We start from the raw sequence: 26,566 nt of genomic DNA, 5'->3' as shown, positions 1-26,566 counted from the left end.
CCATGTGGCATTCCTGAGGCCATCTGACCAGCCTGTCTGTATGCGCGTCTAATGTTTGGGCCACCTCTTGACTCTTTTCCACCCCACCAACGTTCGTCTCCTTAGGATCTTGAAGGCTGAGCAACTTATGAGGCTGGCGGGGGGGAAAGGGATGAAAGGTTTAACTGACTGTACGCTAACTGATGCACAGTCCTTGTTGTTAATTTCAGCATCACCACCGCATGGCCGCCACCAACACGTCCAGAGCGCCCCCTCCACACCTGAGGGCCAAGACATGCAACTTGCGGCACATCATTTCAGCCAGCCAGGCACCAGCGCAGACACAGACACCTCGGTGGGGAATTTAATGTCGGCTAGTGTCCCGGGTCACAGTGAAGAGGGCACTTCACAATCGCTGGAGGAGATGGCACGGACAGAGACTGCGATGGCGCCAGCAGCTGGAGGGCTTCAGGGGACAAGGCACATGCTGAGTCCAGCACTGATGATGTGCCTCTGGAGTTGTCACCAATGCAGCGACTGCAGGACAAGCGGCAGGAATCGCGTTTGCATCTGGCAGGGTTGCATGAGGGTATGCTTCAGTTGGTCTCTGTGATGGAGGAGTCCAGGAAGAGTGCAAGTGAAGGCATGAACCTCAGGGCAGAGCTTCACGCATCCTCCACTGAGACTGGCGACTCTTGTGGAGAGGGGCTTCGATCGGATGGAGACTCTTCTGATATGCTCTGACCTGCAAGCCCTCACAATGGTAATGGCCACAGGTGGTCATTCCCAATGTGGGAGATGTTGTGGGCACCAAGTGTCGGCACTCGGTGCCCATGCATCTGCGGTGAGCAGGGAGGTCCAGTGTGACCTCACGTCAGCGCAGCAGCTGCCTGTCATCGCTGCGAGCTCCTCTCAGGGCACTCCGGATGAGGGTAGCAGCTCCTCCGCCCCTCTGCCAGTCAACATTGCATCCGTTGAGGCTGCGACAACTGGGGAGGTGCCAGTTCTGGAACTGGCCACTCTCTCCTAGGCGGGGCCATCACAGGCTCCACGGGCCAGAGGACGCCCGCCAAGGTCATCGAAGCCAACAGGACAGCAGAGTCAGCAGGCTGTCTCACAAGCCACTCCGACCGATGGGGCGGCACCTAGACATAGCACCCGCAAACGTAAGCATAAGGCACGTTAGGCACTCAATGGGTATGTCACTGGTGATTTTTGTGTTGGCCTTAGATTAGGGAAAATATACTTATGTTTGCCATAGAGACGTTTCTGTTTTATGTTGGACAGAATAAAGTCCACTTTTCTGACCATGGCTGAGGTGTTTCCTTTGTGCTGCATTTGTCTTTTTCACAGACATCTCATGAGTGTTTGAGTGGACATTGATGTTTCTGTACTAAGCCCTTAGTTGCAGCTGAACAGGTGGAAGATGTGGCAATTAAGTGCCACGTGTGGAAGCGCCAGGCAATGCTGCTCCTGCTGATCCATGTGTGTAGAGCTAGCTGAAGGTTCATTGGATTAAATTGTCCCGGGTGTCCCTGCCTCTTTGGTGTAGGAGCGGGTCGGAGTGCTGCCCCTCATCATCTGCTTCCTCATCCTCTGAGCCACTGCTGGATTCATCATGTGCAGCCTCATCCACTGTGTCAAGGTCTTCATCGTCAACTGCATTCCCCCTTTCCAGCGCAAGGTTGTGCTGAGTGCAGCATACTACCACTATAAGAGAGATGCGATTTGGGGGCTAGTGAAGTGCGCCCCTTGAGTGGTCCAGGCAACGGAAGCGCATCTTGAGAAGGCCAATGGCTCTCTCCACCAAAGCCCTTGTGGTGCCGTGGCTCCTATTGTACTGCTGCTCAGCTTCTGTTCTTGGATGGCGGAGAGGCGTCATGAGCCACCTTCGCAGGGGATAGCCCTTGTCACCCACCAGCCAACCACCCAGCCGGGCTGGAGCATTGAAGAGCACCGGCACCTGGGAGTGTCTGAGGATGTAGGCGTCGTGGGAGCCGACTTGCACAGACTTGTAGAATCAGCATCCTGTGATCACACACTATCTGCACGTTCATGGAGTGGAAGCCCTTCCTATTGACGAAGGCACCGGGCTCACCTGCTGGCGCCTTGATGGCCACATGTGTACAGTCTATAGCACCCTGGACACGGGGGAAGCCAGCAATGGCTGCGAAGCCTCTGGCTCGCTATGCCTGACTTGCCTGGTCGCAGCGGAAGCAGATGAACATCAATACCCGTCTGAACAGAGCATCTGTAACCTGCTTGACACAAGTGTGGACAGCTGATTGGCAGACACCGCAAAGATCACCCGCCAAGCCCAGGAAGGAGCCAGAGGCATAGAAGTGGAGGGCAACTGTGAGCTTCAGAGCCGCTGGCATGGGGTATCCACCCACACAGTTAGGAGATATCTCAGGGCCAAATATCTGACAGATATAGTTGATTGTCTCCCTTGACAGCTGAAGCCTCCTTCGGCACTGCACCTCAGTCATATTGAGGTAGCTGCCTGTATACCCTGGCAGCAGGATAGTGGCATTTTCTGCGGCCCCTTCCACCTTGGACAACCTCTTGGCCCTGCGCCCTTTGTGCCTGTACCTGGCCTCCCAAAGGTGGCTCCCCTGGAGGCTGATTGTCCAGTCCTGGCCTCCTCCTTATTCTATCCTTCCCTTCTTCCTCAGAGGGGCTGCCTCCAGTGGAGATGTCAAAACCCATACCCCCAGGCTAAATGGAGGCCTCTGGAAAGCTGCAGGCCCGAGAAAGATAACTGTCTGCAGACTGGTTTCATAGTACACAAGAAGCTCTTGGAAATCGATGTGAACTGCTAACAATCAAACAGGCAACTTTAAAACACTTTCTGCATTAAATACTTCGTGGAAAACATGAACAACCCCTCTGAGTCCACATATCCCGCTGGTGCATGAGTTTTAATAAAAAATCTCCTACCCACCTGCCCGTTGGGCCCGTGCGCCGAGCCGAAGTTTATATGGGCCCCTCAAAATCGTCGACAATTGGCAAGTTAAGAGCTTTACCGAGGCCTTTAATTAATGGCGGGCGCGGGTCTCGCTGCTGTGTTCGCCCGCTGACCGAAATATCACGATGCTGCACCCTGACGTCAGGATACTCATGCGACATTTTAAGCGCTGACGTGCGGGCTCTGCCACCCGCACGTCAGCCAGAAAATCCTGCCCAATGATTCCAATGCAGTTGGAATCATAGGTGTGTCATCCATGGAAAAAAGCCAACGAGTTTTAAACAGCAGTGATGGAGAATGGACATTCTCGATGGTTAATGTCTTTGGAGCTCCGATTCAAATTATGCAAAATTTCCCCATAGGAGATAAAAATTTTCCAAAAAAAAATCCATGCTCAGCAAAATGAACCGATACCTTGCAAATTCAGTTTTATCCCCCTGCTTTAATGACTAATCCAATAATAGTTCATTTCAATTTATCTTCCACATATATCTTTAATAATCAAGGAGGCAACAGTATCCAAAATGTAATAACATTTTATACAAAATCTATACCTTCCTGCAGGTTTGCAACATTTTTATATTTATTGCTGTTTATTACCTAATGGTTCCCTGTGGTTTGAACATATCCCACAAGGACTAATCAGCTGGATTGCATTGTATTGATTTATATCTTTAGGCCATTCAGGAATGTGTGGCTATAATTAATAAAAAACCTAGAAATTTTATTCATTCAAGTGCAAAGCATTTCCTAAGATTCAATTTCGTTCCCAGCCTAAGGATTTGATTCAGTGTTTCTGATTTTCCTAATTGTCATGCTGGCACATTTCCCATTTTAGGGCTCATTTGCTATGAGGTGTGCAGCTCGCAGGCGGCACTAGTTCAGAAATTGCAAGTCCACACCCATTAATTTCTTCATTTCTTAATTTAATGGAAGGTGCAGTCCACACAGGGGACGAGAGGTGTGGTCGTGAAGGCAGGGGAGAGATTGGGGAATTTCATGGTGTGTCCCACTGGTTATTTTTTTTTCCCTATGGAGTTCCTTAGGTGCTGAAGACCGGAAGATTGACAAAAAAGTATTTTCATAGAGAAAGCTAAAGGAAATAGAGAAAACAAAATGCTGCAGATGCTAGATATTTTAAAACAAGGACACAAAGGCTGGCAATATTTGGCAGCTCAGAAAGCATCTGCACAAAAATAGAAGCTGATCAGTAAACTTTTCGAGTGTAAGATTCTTCTTCAGGACAGAACTAAGTTAAATCAGGGCGTCAGAGCTAAAACATTGCGCCAAATCTTGCTGGATTGGGTCCTCTCTTGGTATTTTTGACATTTTTCTGCACCCTTCAACTGGAATATAATTTGTGGCATAACTTGCTTAAATTCTAAACTAATTATTGCCTGTGAGTGGCATAGAGTTCATAGTGAATGATAGGACGAATAGTGTATCTCCGTAACCAATGCCATTTAAGGATTGGAAAAGAAACAAGAATGTTGGAGAAGAAGGGTGAATTAGAATCAAATTAAAGTGTATTAGGGAGAGAAAGAAAGATTGGATTAAGAGTGAGAGAAAAGAAAAGTAAGAAAGTCAAGCAACTGATAAGTTTTCCTCACTGCTAAGCTAGTAAATTTGTGATAAGAACATGAAAGATAAGAAAAACGAGCTGGACCATATGAAACCATTGAGCCTGCATCGCTTCTCAGCTTCACCCCCATATATCCATACCTAGCAAAAAGGGAGATAGGTATGGGTGCTGGAGGCTAATCATCTCAGCCCCAGAATATTGGTGCAGGATTCCTCAGTGTAGTGTCCTCCACCCAACCATTTTCAGCTGCTTCATCAATGACCTTCCCTCCATCATCAGGTCAGAAGTGTGGCTGTTCGCTGGTGACTGCACGGTGTTCACTACGATTCGCGAATCCTTTGATACTAAAGCAGTCAGTGCCCTCATTTCTAGCATCTGCAGCATTTTGTTTTATTTTTTCCCTTAACTTTTTCTGTTCTAATGAAAAGACTTCTCGGTCAAGTTTCCAGTCTTTATCACCTAAGAAACTCCTATTCCCTTTGCAGGAAAAAAAAAGTTTAACTAATGGGGCACACCCTTGGTGGTAGATGGACAACATTCAGGCTTGGACTAATAAGTGGCAAGTAATATTTGTGCTCCAAAAGTTCCAGGCCATCTCCCAACAAGAGAGAATTTAACCATCCTCCCTTGACATTCAATGACAGTACCATCACTGAAACCCCACCATCAACTTCCCAGGGGTCAGCATAGACAACAAACTTAACTGGACTAGCCATATAAATATTGCGGCTACAAGAGCAGGCCAGAGGCTGGGAATTCTGTGTCAAGTAATCCACCTCCTGACTCCCCAAATTATTTCCATCATATATAAGGCACAAATCAGGAGTGTGATGAAATACTTTACAATTACCTGGATGAGTGCAGCTCCACCAACAGTCAAGAAGCTTTAACCCGTCAAGGGTAAAGCAGCCCACTTACTTGGCACACTATCAACCACCGTAAATATTCACTCCCTCCACCAACATTGCACAGTAGCAACAGTGTGAACCATCTACACAATGCAGAGCAGCAACTCGCCAAGCCTCCTTTGACAGCAGCTCCCAGAACAAGGACAGCAGACGCATGGGAACACCACTGCCCAAAAGTTCCCCTCCAAGCCCCACACTGCCCTGGCTTGGAAATTTATTGCCGTTCCTTCACAGTGGCTGGGTCAAAATCCTGGAACTCCCTAACAACGCTATGGGTGTATCTACATCACATGGATTGCAGGAGTTCAAGATTGCAGCTCACCACTCTCTTCTCAAGGGCAAATAGGGAAGGAAAATATTAGCTGTCTTACCAACGATACTGATATGAATTTTTTTTAATTCCTCTGATTCCCCTTGAATTCAAAAATCTACCTATCTCAGCCTTGAGCAACTGACCATCCACAGCCGCCTTGGGTTGAGCATTCCAAAGATTCACAATCATCTGAATGAAGAAATTCCTCCTCAATGCAGTTTTAATGACCAGCCCCTCATCCTGAGATTATCTCTGCTAGTTTCAGAATATCCAGCTAGGGAAAACAACCTTTCAGCATCTACCCTGTCTGTCCCCTCTCAGAATCTTAAGTATTTCAATGAGATATCCCCTCTCATTCTTCTAAATCCCAGAGAGTATTGGTCCATTCTAATCAACATCTCATCACAGAACCAACCTGCCATCCCAGTAATCTGTCTAGTGAACCTCTATACAAGTTTATCCTTTCTTGAATAAGGATAGCTAAACTATACATCATAGTGCTCCAAGGGCAACATTTCCGCCCCATCGGCGGGGGGGCGGGGGGTGGGGGTGGGGTGGGGGAAGGAAGAGTGTGGGAGCAGGTGCGGGCGGTTGGGCTTCCAATTGGCGCCCCCATTTGGGGGCGCGCCGCCTCTTTATGTGGTGGGCCAATTAAGGCCTGCCCAACATGACGTGCGCCAGGAAGCGCTCCCTGTGCAGGCGGGGGGGATTCCCTCAGCTGGCAGTGCACTTTTTCGCGATGCGCATGAAAGAACGCACAGACCTCCCTAAGGCAAAGTGCTGCCTCAGGGAGATCGGCCCCGAATTAAAAGTTGAAATAAAGGTAATAAAAAAAATTCCCAGCCATGTCCTGTCATGTGACAGTGTCACTGAGTTGGGACATGTCCATAACTTCTATTTCAACATTTGATAAAACCTTAAAACCATCATGCAACCTCATCCCACCCGTGGATGAGGTTTCATGCTTTTTCCGGGGCCCGCCTGGGCTCCTGGCCAGCCCGCCAACCCTAAGGCTGGACGGGCAGGTCCATCAATCATGTTAATTAGTTTTTTAATGGCCTTAATAGGCCGTTGACAGTTTGGCGAACGCGCAGCTGATTCGGCTGCGTGCCCACCGAACTGAAAATCTAAATGACGCAGGGTGACGTTGGGACACACGCCAGACGTATCCCCGCGTCATTTACACCTCCGCTCGCCGACCAGAAAAACTTGCCTCAAATGTGGTCTCACCAGAGTCCTGCATAATTGTAGCATGACTGCCTTACTCCTGTACTCCAAGCCCCATGCAATAAAGGGCAACATGCTATTTGTCTGTGTAATGGCTTACTGGACCTGCATGCTCACTTTATGTTTTTTGTACGAGAATACACAAATCCCGCTGAAGACCAACATTTAAAAGTTTCTCACCATTCAAAAAAATCCTGATTTTCTATTCCTATTACCAAAATGGATAACCTCACATTTTCCCATGTTATACTCCATTTCTCATCTTATTACCCACTCACTTAACTTGTCTACATCCCTTTGTAGCTTCTTTGTGTCCTCCTCATAGCTTACTCACCCACCTAGATTTTGTATTGTTAGCAAATTTGGATACATTAGTCTTGGTCCCATCATTTAAGCCATTAATATAGACTGTAAATAGCTGAGGTTCCAGCAATGCTCCTGGCAGCATACCACTAGTTACAGCCTGCCAACTTGAAAGTGTTCTGTTTGTTCCTACCCTCTGCTTTCTACCTGTTAACAAATCCTCTATCCTTGCTAATATAGTACCTCAAAACCCATGAGCCCTTATCTTATGTAACAACCTTTTATTTGGCAGCTTATCAAATGTTTTCTGTAAATCCTAAGTGTTTCCTCCCCATCAAGCATGGCAATACATTGATGAGGAATTTCTGTCCATACAATCACTCTAATTTTGGTTCTTCTACCACCCCAGTTTTCAGCAGGAACAGATTCCTGGTGAGGCCAAAATACAAAAATAATACTTTTTTTTCCCCATCTGAGGTCACAGCCATTTTAGAACAAGCCTCAGTTTAAGTGGGAGTGTCACTGCAAATGAGGGTCTTATGTATGCTATTGTTAGGACACCAATGCCATTTTCGTGCAGTTAAATGCTGACTGCTAGAGTCACCATCTACGTGGAGTGGGAAACGATCAGAACTAGCTACACTTAAAGGGATCAGAAGAAGCAGTGTTAGGAACAATAAAAAAATCATTCATTTAGCACCTTTTGGGCAGCAGGATGAGCATTATTGTTCTCTCTGTCCCTTAGTGTGAAATCCACCCATTCTCTTGTCACCCACTTTGATCATCCCAGCCCTCCAACTTAATCCTTGCTGCAGGGCCATGCTCTGCGGGTGGCTCATCTGATTTCCCAAACTGCAAAACAGCAAGTTGTCTATCAGCGCGTAGAACAATCTGGCTGGATGCCAGTTAATTGAAGCTTGAGGCCCGACTATCAAGCTGTTTCAGGTCTCTTGCTCGTGACACTGGGGAAGTGTTGTGATTGACCCCAGCCTTGTTCATGTAAATTGGCAATTAATGTTTGGTTATTAATGCCTAAATACGTTCCAAGTATTACAAATACTGGTGGAGGATGGGGAAGACCAAGGTACCATATTTTTAAAGAAATTAATGTTTAAATCACTATCTAGTAATATTATTGAATGACAGCTCATTACACAACCTCAAACAGAGACAGAACGATGACTAGAGTTCTCACAAGCTTCACCAGAAAGAGATATTGTAACTTTCAGCACCCTTGCATGATTGTAGTGAATATCAAATCACAATATTTTCTCATTTCAAAATGTATGTCAGCAGAATCAATGTAACTTACAGGAGGATCCTTGTCTTTAGCTGATACAACAGTGATGAGGCTGTCCTTGAGGGCATCTGGTGCCACCAGCCCTTTGTAGGAAGGCTTGCTAAATTCAGGGGAGAAGTCATTCATATCCTGTAAAAACAGTACTTGAGTTACTTGTTTAAGTATTAACCATACTTACTAAAAGGAATCAACATTTTCAATGCAAAACTGATATGAAACAAAACACTGTCATAACTTTTTGTATTTATCAAAGGGAAGCTTAATCATTTTGTTGCTGATTGGTTGAAATGGTTTTCAAGGGTATTTTATTCAGCGAATCAGTGGGCAGACCGCTGAAGTTTAGTACAGTCATGCCACTAAATTCATCAACTAAACATTTGTATATTACTTCTCATTCATTGATTTATTTATTTAATGATGAAATAATGAATAGAGAGCAACATACAAATGTTTGGCTGACTCAGCAAGTGCAAATCACTGTGATAATTCATCAGTGTGTCAGGTGAGGGTACCTGTAAGAATATCTCATTATTGATAATACGAAGGTTAATAAGTCTTGCTAACATCTAGTAAAAAAAATTGTTATTGATGTGGCCAGTTATAGTGCTGCTGCACAGACAAACACCAACATCGAATCGCACCCTCACACCAACTCCCCCCGCCAGCATATTGTGGGTGTCACCATTGATCAGAAATTTAACTAGACAAGGCACAAAAGTGCCGTGACTTCAAGAGCAGGTCAGAGGCTGAATATTCTGCAGCCAGTGATTCACCTCCTGATTCCCCAAAGCCTTTCCACTACTTATATGGCACGGGTCAGGACTGTGGCTGAATATGTGCCTGAATGTGTGCAGCTTCAACAACAGTGAAGAAGCTCAACACCATCCAGGGTAAAGCTGCCAACTTGATCAGCACCCGATCCACCACCTTAAACATTCATTTCCTCTCCACCAATACACTGGCAGCAGTGTGTACCACTTGCAAGATGCCCTGCAGCAACTCACCAAGGATCCTCTGTCAACACCTTCTGAGCCAGTGACCTCTACCGCCAAGGAGAACAAGGGTAGCAGAGCATGGGAACACCGTCATCTGCAAGTTCCCCTTCAAGTCACAGACACCCTGACATGGAAATATAACACCGTTCCTTTATAGTTTGCTGGTCAAAACCCTGAAACACCTAGCTAACAGCATTGTGGGTATATTTTCTCCACACGGGCCACAACAGCTCACCACTACCTTCTCAAGAGCAGCTAGGAATGGGCAATAAACCCTGGCCTTGCCAGTGATGCCCATATCCTGTGAATGAATTTTTTAAAAAGTTAGAATCATATGGATCAGTTACACCTAGTTATTGCCCATGAAAAACAACTTCAGCTTTGTACTGACCCTGCTATACAATATAATTGGCTGATATAAAAGATAGAGTATGAGTGAGCAAGAACATGTTGTGATCTTCTGCCACACACATAAAAGGACGAAGCAAGTGATTGTCTGGCAGCAAAATATATTAGACACAAATGAAGCTGCTGGCTCTCCAGAGAATGCCCTATCCAGCTTGCCTATGCCTTGTCCCCCACACCCCCATAACCGAATGAAAAGTGGACTGACTCATCCAATCACTGATGTGGTGGCACCAGCTGTAGCTCTAACATAGGATGCAGCCTATGGGGATTGAGGGCCCGAGTTGTAGCTTCCAGGTTGACATCTCATTTGTAGGTATGCCTGGTGCTGATGGCCCACATCGCCACACGGATGCCCAGTCTTGAGTTGCTAGATCTGTTCGAAATCTATCTCCTTTAGCATGTAGTAGTGCCACATGACACGATGGAGGGTATTCTCGATGTGAAGACAGGACTTCATTTCCACAAGGACTGTGTGGCGGTCACTCCTACCAATATTGTCTTGGACAGATTTTGTGTGACAGGTGGATTGGTGAGGACGAGGTCAAGTAGGTTTTCCCTCTTGTTGGTTCCCTCACCACCTGCTGCAGACCCAGTCTAGCAGCAAAGTCCTTTAGGCCTTGGCCAGCTCGGTCAGTAGTGGTACTACTGAGCCTCTCTTGGTGATGGACATTGAAGTCCCCCAACCAGAGTACATTCAGCGCTTCTTCCAAGTGGTGTTCAACATGGAAGCCAGTGCTGATTCATCAGCTGCGGGTGGTTGGGCTGGGGTGGGGGGGTGGTGGGGTGTGGGGTTTGGTGATGGGGTGGTATGCGATAATCAGCAGGAGGTTTCCCTGCCCATGTTTGATCTGATGCGAGGAGACTTCATGGGGTACAGAGTCAATGTTGAGGAATCCCAGAGTAACTCCCTCCTGACTGTATTCCACTGTGCCACCAGCAGAGGTATGATTCTGTTTTAGCACATGCCACCAGATGCTAGTAAACAGGGCTGGGTGTGTTGTTGTCGTTTCCGGTGCCTAGGCCAATGTCTGGTGGTCCGTCTGATTTCATTCCTTTTTGACTTTTGATACAACTGAGTGGCTTGCTGGGCCTTTTCACGCATTGCTGTGGTCACAAGTAGGCCAGGCCAGACCAGCTGGTAAGGATTGCAGATTTCCTTCCCTAAAGGGCATTAGCGAATCAGTCACCAATACTGAGGCCAGCTTTTAATTTCAGGCAGGAAGAATGAGGAGAGGTAATATGAACTAAATAGTACAATTAGAAGTGCAGGAACATGGAGACCTGGTGATACATGTACACAAATCTGTGAAGGTGGTGGTATAGAAGGCTGTTAAAAAAACATGTAGCCATTGATGTGTTTTCCAAATTACTTTGCTGTATGAACTTTCCCAGTACTTCAGAAAAGCCCAGGAGCTAAAAATAAAGTCACAGATTGCAAATTTCAAACAACTTTGCTTAGTTTTGAAATCAACCCTGCATTGCAGAGAGGGTGGGTTTGAGATCACCAGCATCCAAGGCTACCAGCTAGACAGCCATTGCTATTTTAAACAGCAATATAAATACAACGTTAATAACTGTGTAATGAACTGAACAAACAGTTTTGGGAAGAGAAGCTATCAGAAATCAGTCGCAAATTTTGGTACGGAACCTACAAACCAAACTGATCTTACCTCTCCTGAAATAGCACAACTTCAGTAACTGATACATAAGTCCTTTGAGGACTTGGAAAATATTTTCAGAAGTGGAAATGTTCAGGCTTGTGGGACTGGGTGGTTGGACACGGACAGCTGACCTCTAGCAGCCCAGGTTCCTGGGATGAAAGTCTTTCCATTCTGGGAGATGAAATGAATTTGGGAAACTTTTACCCAGTACTTTCTGGGCTCACTTACAATGCTACATCTAATTCAGCATTACACTGGCAATCTAATGCAGGGAGCTGACAGTTGGTGTGCAATTAGAATAAAAGTCACAAAACAGTGCAGTGTGTTCTTCTGATCTGAGTGCTGAGTAGAAGAGGTGCTACTTGGCTATCTTGTTAACCTTCAGCACAGACATTTTTATCTTGATAAGCACAAAACAGAAAAGAAAATACAAAAGGAAATGCTTACTTGTGTGTGTTATCTGGTTAGTATAATTATGAATCTACCATGTCTTCCTGAAATGATTTTGGGCGGAATTGCCCCATATTTGTACTAAGTCCGGTAACGGGCAGGAAAAAGGACATTTTACCCACTGGCTGCAATAGCGGCTTTTCACGCTGTATCATCCCAATCCCGCCTCATTAATCATGCATTCCCAGGAAACAGGCTGTCAGGGTGTCCTCTCATTCACCTGTCCCAACGTCACCTCAGGCCTTCAGTAAACCGAGTGCCCTATTTAAAGGCCGGCCCTGCAAAGAGCTAGCACTCTTCAAGGAATAGGAAGCTGCTGCGAACTGATAGCTACCATAGGGAGGAAACATGCTGTCCCCAGATTTAGTGATGCCTCCCTCGAGTGCCTACCAGATGCAGTGGAGGCTCACCACAATGTTCTCTACCCCAGCTCAGCGCATTGTTTTCTACAGCAAGCAAGGTCACCAATCCAGCATGGGAGGTGGTGGTAGCGTTGGTCAGTGCCAATGCCCTTCAGAAGAAGACAGCCGCCCAGTGACAAAGGAGGATGAATGATTTCCTCTGTTCCGCCAGGGTAAGTCACTCTTCTCATAATTCTCAACTCACACACTCACAAACCCATCAAACATCCTCAGAGATCTCACTCACTGCCAGTTCAAGGGACATCACCATTCACTCTCTCACACACACCTTCATTGTCCTCATCCCATCCATGGGACCACTCACCACCCACACATGCCAGGCATACTTATCATCTGGCCAGGCATCCTGCTTACACTCCCTCCATCTCTATTCATGCAGGACAAGCTGGCACACAACAAAAGAAGCATTTAGATGAGCACTTGAAATGCCATAACATACAGGGCTACAGGCGAAGTGCTGGAAAATGGGATTAGAATAGATAGGTGCTTGATGGCTGGCATGGACAAGATGGGCTGAAGGGCTTGTTTCTTTGCTGTATAACTCTATGACTCTAAAAGGGAGAGGTTGCAGACTGGTGGAGGAATGCCTGAAATCAAGGTCCTCATGGACTTTGAAAATGGAGTCATCCAGCTGGCCGGCGAGGATCTGGACCATTCCTGTGCTGATGGTGAGGTCAGCGGTGAGGATCCAGCAGTGCAACATCCATCAGACAACCATGCTGTGGGTGATGTGTCCTCTTTCACTGGCCCCTGCCATGCACTAATTATCTTTCACAGGCACATCTGGAAAACAGCTGAGGGGGTCCACGATCCAGGTCCTCCACTCAAGGCCCAAAGACACCTCAGAAGAGGAATCTACTGAAACCCTCATTGATGACCCATCACAGCACTCACTCACACCCTCTATCAGTGCAGAGACACACACCTCGGTGCAACCTAGCTTTAGAGTGGCTTTGGGGTCACAATCTGCTGAGCAAATCATACTGTCTGATCCACAGCAGGCAGCGGAAGGGACTTTCCAGGTCCCAAGCACTTGGATGACTGCTGGAGGCCAGAAATCTTGTGAGTCCAAGTCAGATGAGGAGCCTCTGGACTCGTTCATACCTCAGTTGCTGGAGCTACAAAGGCAAGCTCAGGAACATCAGGAAGGGATGTCGGCTGCACTCCTCAGATTGCAAGGCACGATGGAGGAGTCCATCCGCCTTCAGTTTGAGGTGATAGCACCAGCATGCCAATGCATCGAGGTCAACACTGGTAGGATGGTGTTTGCCATGGAGGTCTTGGTCCAAGACATTAGTCCTGCACTGCTGCGTGGCCTGAACTGCATCACTGATGCCATAGTTGGCTTCCAACAGCGTCAGCACGAGAGGGACGTGGGGCAGCTTGATCTCACTCCAGCTACCCCTTCTCCTTAAGGAGTCAGCCAGGGCCCTCGGGCATCTAGAGGGAGGAGGATCAACAGGTGCACACTCGGGGCCATCCGCCCATTTGAATCCCCTCTTCCTGTGACCCCAATAGCTTCAGCTCCACAAGCCGAGGAGGGTGCAGCAGCAGGACCCCAAAAGCAGGCCGAGGCCCTCCAGGGGACACCCATCAAGGTCATCACAGACAGGGCGTAGCCATCAGTAGGCCGCCTCCACCTTCACTGTGGATGTCGGGGGAACACCAAGACGTAGTGGCAGGATTAGGAAAGTTAAGAAGATGTAACTCTTTTAAAAATCAACCAATTAAACTAAATTAACAAAATATGGGATAAATCAAGCACAGCCCCTAATTCAGGTCAGCTGTAAAACCAAGGACAAAGTTTAAAGGAAACTTACAAACATTAAACCAAAATGTGATTAAAGGGGTCAATAAAACACCCCAGACCCCGCGGTGCCCACCGAGCACGGAAGGCCTCGAGAGTGCCGGCAGACACCAGTTAAGAAGATGTAACTCTTGTAGAGTTAAAACAATTAACTAAATTAACAATAACAAGGGATAAATCAAGCACAGCCCCTAATTCAGGTCAGCTGTAAAACCAAGGACAAAGTTTAAAGGAAACTTACAAACATTAAACCAAAATGTGATTAAAGGGGTCAATAAAACACCCCAGTCCCCGCGGTGCCCACCGAGCACGGAAAGCCTCGAGAGTGCCGGCAGACACCGGTTAAGAAGATGTAACTCTTTCGAGTTACCAACAGTCACAGATTGTAACTCTTTCGAGTACATTCACAGTTCTTGGTTTCCGGGAGTGGGACATGAACCCACAACCTTCTGATTCAAAGGCGAGGGTGCTATGAACTGAGCCACAGCTGACACCTCTCTTAAGAAGATGTAGTTGCACATCATGGCCATAGGTGTTAATCACTTGTACATAATGTCCACTATTGTAACTAAATTCCCAAGAATGTCTCCTTGCCTATGGCTCCTTGTTCTGATGAGCAATGTTCATGTCACTCAGATGTGAAACCTTGGTCCCTACACAAGATAAAGGCAGCTGTTTCTGTGCAGGGCCTCTTCCACATGCTTTGTACAACCTTCCCAGCACACTGATGGTATGTCACTGGACACGTCAGTAATGCCTGCACCTCAATGGGGCTTATCATTGCTGCCAGAATGTCATGGGCTGGCGGCACAGAGTTCTGTCATTCTCTCTGTGTGGCCTCAGCATCTTTGAGGTGCAGCTGGCCCCCCATCTCATCAGCATCTATGTATGGTGACAGTATGGTCCTGAAGGTTCAGCTCAAAGGATGCCATAGGATCATAAGAAGTTAAAGTTTCCTACTGCATTTCTATATTACCCTGCTCAGAGAGCGGAAGCGATCTGCCATCAGCCAGACAAGAGTCAGATATTCACATAAGCTATGTGAGAATCTATGGAGTGTCCCCACTGCATGTCGTCATCATCTTCCTGGAATGTAGGGACTATGGGCATTTGCTGCATCCTCATGACAGGAGCCTTATCACAGAGGGTAGGTGTGCTGCCATCAGCCAGACAGGAGCCAAACATTCACAGATGCAATGCGAAAACCTGTGGTGTCTCTTCACTGCATGTCGTCATTGTCCTCCATGAATCTAGCAGCTATAAGGGCCTCCTGAGTGAGCCTGCCTTGTCTGGCCAGTGCGATGGCCTCATCGCCATCATCCTCACCTTCGAGAATCTCCTCATACTCATCCGCATCGACGCCCTCCTCATCGGAGGAGACCTGCGGCTCCTCTATCCCCTCCTCAGCCAGCTCTCCTCCCCGTTGTAGCCCCAAGTTTCTGAAAGGAGCAGCAGGAGACCACAGCGCATGACACCCTCTGTGGACTGTATTGGAGGGTTCCACCAGACCCTCATTTTCAACATTCCAATGGTTTGCCCCACCAAGCTACGAGTTACAGCATGAGCCTCGTTGTATCTTCTCTCTGCTGCAGTCTGAGGCTGCCCCACGGATGTCATCAGCCACATCCTCTGCAGGTAGCCCTTATCCCTGAGGCCTGCAGCCTCTGTGGACACTGGAAGAAGGCAGGGATCTGAGATTTACTGAGAATGTAGTAGTCATGGACATTCCCTGGGAACCATGCGCAGACCTGTAGGATGTGTTGTGGTGGTCGCACACCAGCTGAACATTCAGCGAATGGAAGTCCTTGCGGTTGACGTGGTTAGCTCCTTGTCGCCACGGAGATCTGAGCGCCACGAGTGCAGTCGATGGCATCCTGCACTTGTGGAAAACCTGTGATCTGAGCAAATCCCAGCACTCGTTTCCTGGCTTTCCTGGTCCTAGGTGAAATGCACAAATTTGTGTGCCTTCACGAATATGGCATCCGTGACCTCATGGATGCATTTGTGGGTGGAAGCTTGCAATATCCTTTAAAGGTCACGTGTGGAGCCCTGAAAGGAGCTACTGTTAGAAAAATTGAGGGCTGTGGTCACTTTCACGGCAACTGCCAGCGGATGCCCTCCATGTCCCCGTGGTGTCAAATCTTGCAGCAGGTGGCAGATGAGACTGAACAGTTCCCTGGGCATGCGCAGTCTGTGGCAACACAGGTCCTCAGTGACAAGCACCGTTTGTAGACCCTGGGTCTAGCTAGGCACCGACCAGCGATGGCTTACTGTGGTTCTTCTGCAATGCGCACAGGAGCTCCAGCCACCCCTTCTTCTTGAGGGTGCTGCTCCTCACTCTGTCAAGCTAAGCGCCTCCGTCACTCTCTTCTCATTGTCTCTGCTCCCTGTAAGCCAAAAGGCGTACAGGTAGGTCACCAGGCTCCATGTTCCTGATGTACTCCTCCTGCAAGATGAAAGAGAGAGACCCGTGTGTTAGCTTGGGTGTTCCAAAAGCCTCTCTTAGTTAAGTCTGGAGGCCCCTTAATGCATCCTAGAGAGTGCTGGCCACCACTTGAATGGCCAGAGTTTACTGTGCTGCTTTGCCACCCAAAACCCCACCCGCCTCCGACCCACCCGACCAGACCGAATGGTAGCAGGTTCGCCCACTGGACTGCATGCTGTGCTCTCAGCTCAGGCGCAGGCATTCTCCTAACCCGCACTGCAAAGAACCATGGGGGAGACTGGTCCAAACCGGATGACAATGCAAGGGGCTGTGAGCGCCTCCACCAATGACTGCTCCGTGACCAGCTTTCGCAAGAAGATTGTACAACTTGCCCAGTCGTCCAATTGCTTTGCGGTCCACTAAATGGCTGATTGGTTTACAGCCTGTGCCTGAGGGGTGAAAAGCTCTGGAGCATTTGGTGGCACTTTCATGCCTCTGTGTTGCTTAAGTGGGCAGATAAGCTAGGGGCTCAGCTGTAAGCATGTCAACGTGGCTGCAGCTGAACTGTCTCAGCTGCGGAGGAATGGTCACTTTATACAAGGGTTTCTCTAATGTGTGGCCACTTCCCTTTCCGTGGTGGAGCAGACGATTGCAAACTGGTTTCATGACTGATTTTTGGCTTTCCCGCCATATTGCCCGCTCACGCCCGCCATGATGCCCGACGCCAATGGGCACGGAAAATTCTGCCCTATGTATCACAATAATGGGTGCAGTTACAGTACCACATTGCATCACAATGAAGTATAAGTTTTCAATTAAGCGCCCCAGCACACAGGGCTGAAATTTATGGCCCCATTCCGATATATTTGAAAGAAGGGCAGCTGATTAAATAAACGGGTGGCCTGCTCGCCCCCTTCTTGCTTACCCCTGGCCTGTCTCCCATATCACGGTGGGCAAGCAATGTGTCAGGAAGCCTGCCCACCCTTGGATCTAATGAGGTCCTTAAATCACCAATTAATGGCCACTTAAAGGCCTCATTCTACCTCGGCTGTAATTTTACATGTGGCTGGGGAAGAGGTGAAAATGGCAAGCAGCCTGGCAGCTTTCACTGTGCGAGCTGCTGTTGGGCAGAAAGGAGGGCTATCTGCTTTAGGGGGTCGACCCCTGTGCTCACCAGGGATACCTTCTTCCGGAATTGTACACCTACTTTATCACTTCCCCCCAGCCTCTAAAACCCTTTTCCACCGCCCCACAGCCCCCTGACCTCCCTCCCCACCTTTGCTAGGGTCTGCCAGGCAGACCCAACCTAAATCCCTCACTTAGTGAAGTCTAGGACTTATCGCTTCATCACCTTTGTGCACTTCCTGCAGTCCCAGCAGTGGCTGCTACTTGATTCTGGTGCTGCTGGGACTACAAAGTTGCCAGTTATCAGATTGGCTGGCTACCCTCTAGGGTGGGACTTCCTCCTAGATTGGGGTGGAAGGCCCACTCTGGTCCCATTAAGGCTGCCCCCTATCTATTATTGCTATAGGGCCACCGGGCTTCTGGTCAACATGGCGCCGACAGGCTTTTCGATTGGGGGATTGGTAATCCACCCCTCATAAAGTCTACCGCACAGAGCTGAATCGTCCCAGGTTTGCACCAAGTGCAATAGCGGGAGGGAAAATTGACGTTTTACCCGAAGGCCGCAATGGTGGCTTTTCACGCCGCATTGTCCCAAACCTGCCGCATTAATTGTGCATTCTCGGGATATACGCTATTTCGATGGCAATTGCATTGCCTGCCACTCCGCCGCTTCATCATGCCACGTTTTAAGTACAGCCATGCTCAGTGCTTCCAGCCCAGGACTGCAGCAAAGAAGACATGACACCAAAAAGGAAGAAGACTGCAGCCCTCGAGTGCCCTTTGGACACATGCTGTGCTCTCCTGTACCCGGCTCTGGCTGCAGGAGGGGCAGCAACAATACCACTCTGGCTTGGTAGGCGATGACAGCGGTGATCAGTGCCAATGCTACACAGAAGAGGTTGGCCATCCAATGCAGATAGAGGATGCATGATCTCATTCGCGCAGGCAGGGTATGGCAACCATCTCATCACTCTAAACTCACACACTCAAGCCCATCACATATTCACTGGCATCTCACTCACTGCCAGCTCAAGGGACATCACCACCCATTCTCACACACATACCCTCACATGTCCATCTGGCCTCATCTCCTCTGGAGACTGCCTCCTCAGCTCTCACCATCTTGAGGCCACTTGCACAGGTCAGCACGTGCCCCCACATACACCCTGGGATAACCTCCCTCCCCAGTATAGCTCTCATCCTGCAGCCTCTTCCCTTGCCTGAGGCCACTTCTCCCCCTTCCCAAGCAAGCCCTAGCCCTGCAGCTGTTGAAAAGCCACCCACATATGGCTGATCTGGTAGGTAGACACCTGCCCATGAGCCCCCTAAAAGTGATGTGGTGCTGTCTGTGAAGCCTGGCACTGATAACTGCGAGTGCTGACCCGAAGCAAGGTAGGAAAACAAACCTTGAATCCCAAGTGAAGTGCAGCCCGCCAAGTGCACACCTTATATATGCTGCTGTGAAACACGTCGGCGTGTTTTCCCGCCGATGTGGGCGGACAATCCAGATGGGGTGGAAATGCGTCTGGCTCACCTTATAATGATATGCAGATGTATTACAATGAGGTTCCCAGCGTCCAATGGCGAGAAACATGGCCTGCCATTGACGGGCTATGTGGACGATCACAAACTGGTCTCACGGCGTCGTGAAACTGATTTTTGGCCTTCTCGCCATATTGTCTGCTCACGCCATCAAACACGCCCAATGCCAGCGGGCATGGAAAATCCCATCCGCAGTCTCAGCTACCATTTATTTTACCTTGTATTACCAATACATAGCCCCAGAGGGCAGGACTTTAGCAGATGCACAGAATAGGAAAAATGATTATTCTAACTCCTGGGTCATTCAGATCTGATTCTGAAAGGTGAGGGCCTCTCCTCGGCACTTTATGAACTATAATAGGCTTTCTTTTTAATGTTTTTGGAATGCCGACACACCTGCCAAATTCTCAAAGGTGGTGAGAGGTGCAGACTTTTTCCCATGAGGTGATTTTTCAACTGTTCTCAAGGTTAAAAGTACCATGTTCAAGCAATTAGAACATGGTGTTATTCTCAGCTGAGGCTGAATTTCTAGCAAATTTGGTCTTCTTTCACCATTCACTTGAAGATCAAATATGTCAAGACAATTACATTCCACTTTGTATATACTTAGGCACTTTTGAAAGTTCAGTTAACCAAAATATGCAGAGTTCATGCTTTCAAAAAAAAGTTGACATTTTCAGAAATGCAAATAGTTTCATTTTGAAACAGAAGACAAATGATTAATGAAGATACAGTAGCTATAATTAGAATGTCAATTAAACTCTACTTTAGTGAACTGCATAGTCTTTGGCCCAAAATGTTTTCGACAAGGAATCTTCTTCAGACAGTATTTATGGCTTCTAACAAATTTATAACCTCATTCCATCAACCTTAATAATAAAAAGACTTGTAATTAAATGCCTTAAGATGTATTTTTCTACAGAGGGTTTTGGCAGACAATCCTTTTTGCATGCAAATACAATTTGCTTGCTTATCTTCAAATTATTTCTCGATTATATGAATATTGAAGAGGCTACAAAAGACGGTGTGAAGTTAAATGAACACCCTGCTAATTCAGCTTTGTAGCATAATCACACCTGTTCTGAATTCTATTACACCATCCAAAAAGTGCAAATTGATTTATTCCACTGTTGCTGAAGAAAAAACTGCACACCTCTTGGGTTACAGCCAATTACTGATCAAAATACATTTTAATAAGACTCCTGTGTAGCCTGCTTGGAATCCCCACTGATATACTGCCGGCTGCCTTCTTCCCACCCCTCAAAACAACACAGGGTATGTGTTGCACTAATAACCTGATGCCATCTGTTTCATGCATAGTACTCCTTTGAGAACAAGGTGTAATATAAGCATTAAGGGATACCAAATTCCATTAAATGAATGCACTCATGCTAAATTTTATCTACCTCATGAAATGAAATACAATTGAACCTAATCAAACATGGGGTAGGTCTTGATTTTGTGCAATAGCATAAAATGGATGATAGCGAGTCAACGGCCCATTTTACATCATTGCCGATTTTTATTTTCGTTGAAGTCATGTTTATTTTCTATTGGTCAGAAATGACATGTATGTCTGCTGTGATTCAGTGGTGGCAATGCTTCCTGAACTGGGCTGGAGCACAAGATAAGCTGACTCTTCTCTCCAATGCACTAATGAGGGAGCACTGCAATGATGGAGGAGCCTTATTTCAGACTCCATCCACCCTCTCAGGTGGATGTAAAAAATCCCATGCTACTCTCTTGAAGAACAGTGTGGAAGGCCTCTCCAGCATCATGGCCAATATTTAACCATTACCAGCATCACTAAATCAGATTGTCTGGTCTTTATCAGGTTGTGTGAAAATTGGCTGCTGCAATTCTTACACTATAGCTATAAAGCGTTTTGAAACATACAGATGTTACGAAAAATACCACATAAAAGCAAATTCCTTTTTTATTTCTGTTGTAAGAAAGCTACACTATTTGAATAGAAATCCAGGCTTAAATCCAAATTCAAACTTCAAGAACCAGGGTAAATAAAAAGACCACCTACAGCACAAATGCACTGAAGTTGACATGAAAATGTTATCCTTTTCCAATTTCGATTAAATTGAGTTGTTAAGCTGAAATGTAACTAAACAAATCAGTTTGCCCTTGCTCTAATTTAAAAATGACTCATGGAGTATTTTAAGAATTATACATCAGAGAGCATTAATTTATCCAGATTCAGCTATATGGCAGAGAATAGCAAAGGAGTGTAATAATGAGTGAGGAATTAATGTGTCCTGTGTCATTGCAGTTAACTTTAGAGGAAGGTCACCATTCAACCAAACTCGCACAGCTTATCAGTATTCTCAACACTTTTTTACACTTTATGTAGATAGAAAATATAGAGCAGGTTCTTTTTCATTGGTTTTTAAAATGCAATACATTTTTAATGTAATTCCATCCACTGCCTATTATTACAACCCAAGTAGATAACTTGCTATTTGAAGGCATTACATAAGTTTGGAAAGATTACATGAAAGTAAGCCAACACTCAAGAGGACCATATATCTGTTTCAATTAGTTCGACTGACAATATTCAGGAAGATTTATCTGGCCAATATAAATTTAATAGTTCTGTAATTTGCTTATTTAACTCAGCTAAAAATAAATCAATTTAGAAAAGCCATGCAATTTTCAAAATTTCACTAGAGCAAGCTTTTAAAGGGTAAAAAGCTATTGCTAAATTATATCAATGATTAAATTATATTATATTATAAATGTTACCATCTACACATCTGTCAGCCCAAAATGTCAGACTGAAATCTTCCTCTGCCGCCTGTAAGGATCCTGCATAAAATAACTTTGCATAGTTTCAGACGAGCTCTTACTTGGTGTTAGGCACAGTGCCCAGAAATTGGCACAAGCTGATGTCAAATTGGCATTTTCAGACAAAAAAGCTGTCAAGTTGGCTGATGTGGGACATAGGGCAGAGCCTTCTGTTTGGCGTGCGGGGGCGGGCCCCGCTCACCGATGCGTAAAATGACGTGCGATGACATTGGGCATGCGTCCCAACGTCACCGTGCATCATTCCAATCTTCAGTTCGGCAGGCACACACTGGAGTCGGCTGCGTGCCTGCAGAACTGTCAAAGGCCTGTTAAGGCCATTAATGAACTAATTAAAGTACTTGTCAGGGCTGCCCGTCCAACCTTAAGGTTGGCAGGCAGGCGAAGAGCCCAAGCGGCCTTCGCATTTTTCATGGATCCTCATCCACGGGTGGGATGAGGTTTCATGAAGGATTTATAAATGAAATAAAAATTTTTATCAAAATTCATAAACATGTCCCAGCTCATGTGACACTGTCACATGAGGGGACATGTCTGAATAATTTTTTAAATTCTTGTTCTCGATTTTTCATAATGAAACTAATCTCCCTGAGGCAGCTCCATGCCTCAGGGAGATTTCTGAGCTCTTTCACGCGCATGCACGAAAGAGCGCAGGCCCCGATTCTCCCTCCTCCCCCCGCCCGCACAGGTAGCACTGAGCGCTTCCGGGTGCACGTCATGCTGGGCAGCATGCAGCCGATCGCGGGCAACACCCACTCCCGACCGGCCCGTCCGATGGGGAGAAAATTCTCCCCATAGAGTGGGGGGTTATCTTTTTAGGCTGATAAAGGGCTTTGTTTTCCTAATATCAAACTGAAATAGCAATTGATAATATTTCACCCTGATTTCCATGGAATTGTACTAATTCAGTTTGAATAAACTAACAGACTTTTGAAATTATTCCTTCTCTCATAAAAATCTGCATTCATAGGTCTTCCTTAAATACAATACAAAAGTAGCTCCATTTATTATTGTGTACATCATAAAGCATAACCCAATGAGCAGAAATGTCTCTAAAAACTGTAAGCTTCCCTGGGATTCAGATACGTGCAATAAATTGTCAAATTTGAATTGTGGGTGCATGGGAAGATGTCAAAATTTATACATATTTTCCTTTTTTTATTGAGCACTGTTAATTCCAGGTTTATGGTGCTGAGTTCAGCTTTCAGCAGTGAATGAATGGTGCCAGCTGTTCATTGCATGTTCACTTACTTTCAGACATGCTTTGGGATGTTGCACAGGAATTACCGTGATTAGAGAACCAAAAATGGCACGGTGCCCTCCATAAGGGATTTGGGACCTGTGTGACCTGGGCAAGCAACTGTGAATCTCTTTAAGTAGTTATGTTGTTCAATGTTAAAGTGTCAGTTAGAAAATTTAATTCAATGTCAATAAAGCAAAATAGAGGGAAAGAAAGATTGGATTAAGAGAGAGATAAAAGAGACAGAAAGAAAAGGTAAAAGAAATTTTTTTAAAATCTTCAACAAGAGTTATAATTTGAAGGAAAGGAATTCCACACTTGTAAATTAATATTCAGTGGCTGAGAAATAATTGGCAGCAATTAATGTTAACTTTTTCTGGCATGTTTAATGGATATCTAGAGGGTATAGCAACCTCACACAGTTCTACGTATTTCAATGCCAAGTGCCTTGGCTACATACTAGTTTAGAACAGTGGCTCGGATATTCTGGCTCCGTTGTGGGCGGGACCCACCGCGGGGAGGCGGCGCCCAAGCCAGGACTCCATTGACTTGTGGCGGGACCAGAAGATCCCGGTGGCGGGCGGGTGCAGAAAATCCCGCCCAATGTCCGGAGGGGCAGAGCAACCTAGACTGCAACTTCCTTAATTTCACATTGGACCATGTATGTGTGGTCACTGGAAGTTGACTTACACTTTAATAAAGGCAAGTGCCGATAGCCTTAACTATTATTTCTATAATAAAATCCAGCTCAAAGTGTTTAAATGAACTGGATAGAACAATGTTAATCAAATGTTAATGGAATCGCCATATAATTTTTGTTATTCAGTAAAATATTAAAGTCTTTGCAGGTGAAGCATATGGGGTCGCAAAATATACTTAATAGTCCCAATCTAAATTCAATGGTTTATTTGAATCATAAAACTTTGTAGCACAGATGGAGACTCTCTGCCCCATTGCTTCTTTAAAAATATTTTTTCAGGTCTTGGCTTTTATGAGAAATAATTTGCATCGGATCCATGTTGGGAAAAATTGTGATAGAGCTGACTGCCACTGAGAAGTGATGGCGAACTCTATGTGAACTTTCAGAAGCAGCCAGTTATTCAACTGATCAAAAAACTGTATGCTGCAATAATTTGACCTAGCCGCAGGAATTTGAAACTCTGGGCACCTGACTAGGCAGTCTGGATTTCTTTATCCATTTAAATAGTTAAATCAAAAAATCCAATTTGGAAACTCAGAAAAATATTCTCTACAGACAAGCTAATCAGTATTTAAAGTATCTGCTGATCACCTATGAGGTTGCTTGTGGGTCAAAATATATTGTGCTTTTATTACTGTAACTTTCTGTTTCTACCTCAATCCGCAATCCTTCCTGCATCTCTTTTTTTAACCTTTCAATATGATTTTCCACTCTTCCTCGCTGTTGTTCTCAGCAGTCATGGATTACATCCTTTGTAACAATGACTGGTGAACAATCTCAGTGTCAATTTCAGATATGTTCCCCACCTGACATATTCAGTTTCTATTACTCACCCTTTCTAAAGACTAGGATATGCAGCAAGATGGCAGCTATGAAATACCAGGCAGCAAGAGGATGCCCAGGAGATGCTCAAACATGTGTGCGTGGCAGAAAGAAAGCAAGCAAGCAAGCAAGATTGATTTGCATTTATATTTGCACTTTCCATGACCATTGAATGTCGCAAAGTGCCTCACAGCTAATAAAGTGCTTTTTGAAGTGTAGTCACTGTTGCAATGTAACCTACAAATGTGTACTGGCATGCATGTGGGCAAGTCATATGCTGAACATTCTACTGATCAAAGAATCAAAACCAGTGATAATGTAAAGAGATCTGGGTGCTTTAGCATCTCTTGTGGTCCATGATAATGCTGTGAAGCTACAACTAAAGCATGCAGGGTTCTAATGTGTATTCACAGGACAATTCACAATAAAACAAAGCATGCTGTTTTGTCCTTGTAGAAAACAATTCTCAAACCTCTTTGGATATGGGAGCGGTGTCAGGAGACTAGAGGATTGCAGATGTTACAATCTGTTCAAAAAAGAAGAGAGGGATAAACTGGGTAACTATGGGCCAATCAGCCTAACGTAAGTGATGGGAAAACTACCGGGGAGACCAATGCCAAAGATAAAAGTGATTTTCACTTGGAAAACCATGGTTAATAAAGGACAGCCAGTATGTATTAGTGAAAGGCAATTAGTGTCCAACTAACCTGATAGAGTTCCATGACAAAGAAACATAAAGGGGAGGATCTTCCGGTCGGCGAGCGGAGGGCAGGGTTCCACCCGACGTCATCCCGCGTCATTTCCATTTTCAGGTCAGCGGGGGCACAGCCGAGTCAGCTGTGCACCTGCCGACCTGTCAACGGCCAATTGAGGCCATTTAAAAACCAATTAAGCTCGTTACTGGGTCTGCCCGTCCAACCTTAGGGTTAGCAGGCAGGCCGGGAGCCCTGGTGGACTTAAGAAAAAGCATGAAACCTCATTCACGGGCAGGATGAGGTTTCATGAGGGATTTAAAATATTTAATAAAGGTTTCAGTAAAAGTGACGGACATGTCCCAACTCATGTGACAGTGTCACATGAGGGGACATGTCAGGGAAATGTTGTTATCATTTGCTTACCATTTTTAAATTTGGAGCTGATCTCCCTGAGGCAGCACTTAGCCTCAGGGAAATGAGTGCGCTTTTTCGTGTGCATGCACAAAAGAGCGCACTCTCAGCTGAGGGAATTCCCCCCCCCTCCACCCGCACAGGGAGTGCATAGCGCTTCCTGGTGGATGTCACGCTGGGCAGGCCATAATTGGTCTGCCCATGTAAAATGGTGGCGTGCCCCGAATTGGGGGCGCTGATGGAGGCGCGCCTGCCCGTGCCCACTCCTGCACTTTCCCCAAAGAGTTGATGAAGGCGATGCGGTAAATGTTGTTTACAAGGACTTTCAAAAAGCATTTGATAATGTACCACATAAAAGAATGAATCAGAAACCAGAAGCACATGGGATTAAAAGGTTGGTGAAATATAATTTGGGTATGTAATTGGCTAAGGGATAGGAGGCAAAGAATAGTAGGGAACAGATGTTTAT

The 26,566-nt window shown here is 46.1% G+C and overlaps 1 protein-coding gene across 1 annotated transcript in view; it reads right to left on the bottom strand.

The window, feature by feature from the left end:
- Nucleotides 1-26,566, bottom strand: part of pcdh15b (protocadherin-related 15b) — a 1,616,824-nt gene that overhangs the window by 234,237 nt on the left and 1,356,021 nt on the right. The window contains exon 27 of the mRNA XM_078565941.1: nt 8,593-8,709. Within this exon, the coding sequence (XP_078422067.1) occupies nt 8,593-8,709 (117 nt within the window). The remainder of the gene's footprint in view (nt 1-8,592; nt 8,710-26,566) is intronic.

This window comes from Cetorhinus maximus, chromosome 20 (assembly GCF_964194155.1).
Source record: "Cetorhinus maximus chromosome 20, sCetMax3.hap1.1, whole genome shotgun sequence".
Lineage (NCBI taxonomy): Eukaryota > Metazoa > Chordata > Chondrichthyes > Lamniformes > Cetorhinidae > Cetorhinus > Cetorhinus maximus.
This window is presented reverse-complemented; position numbering and strand designations above follow the sequence as displayed.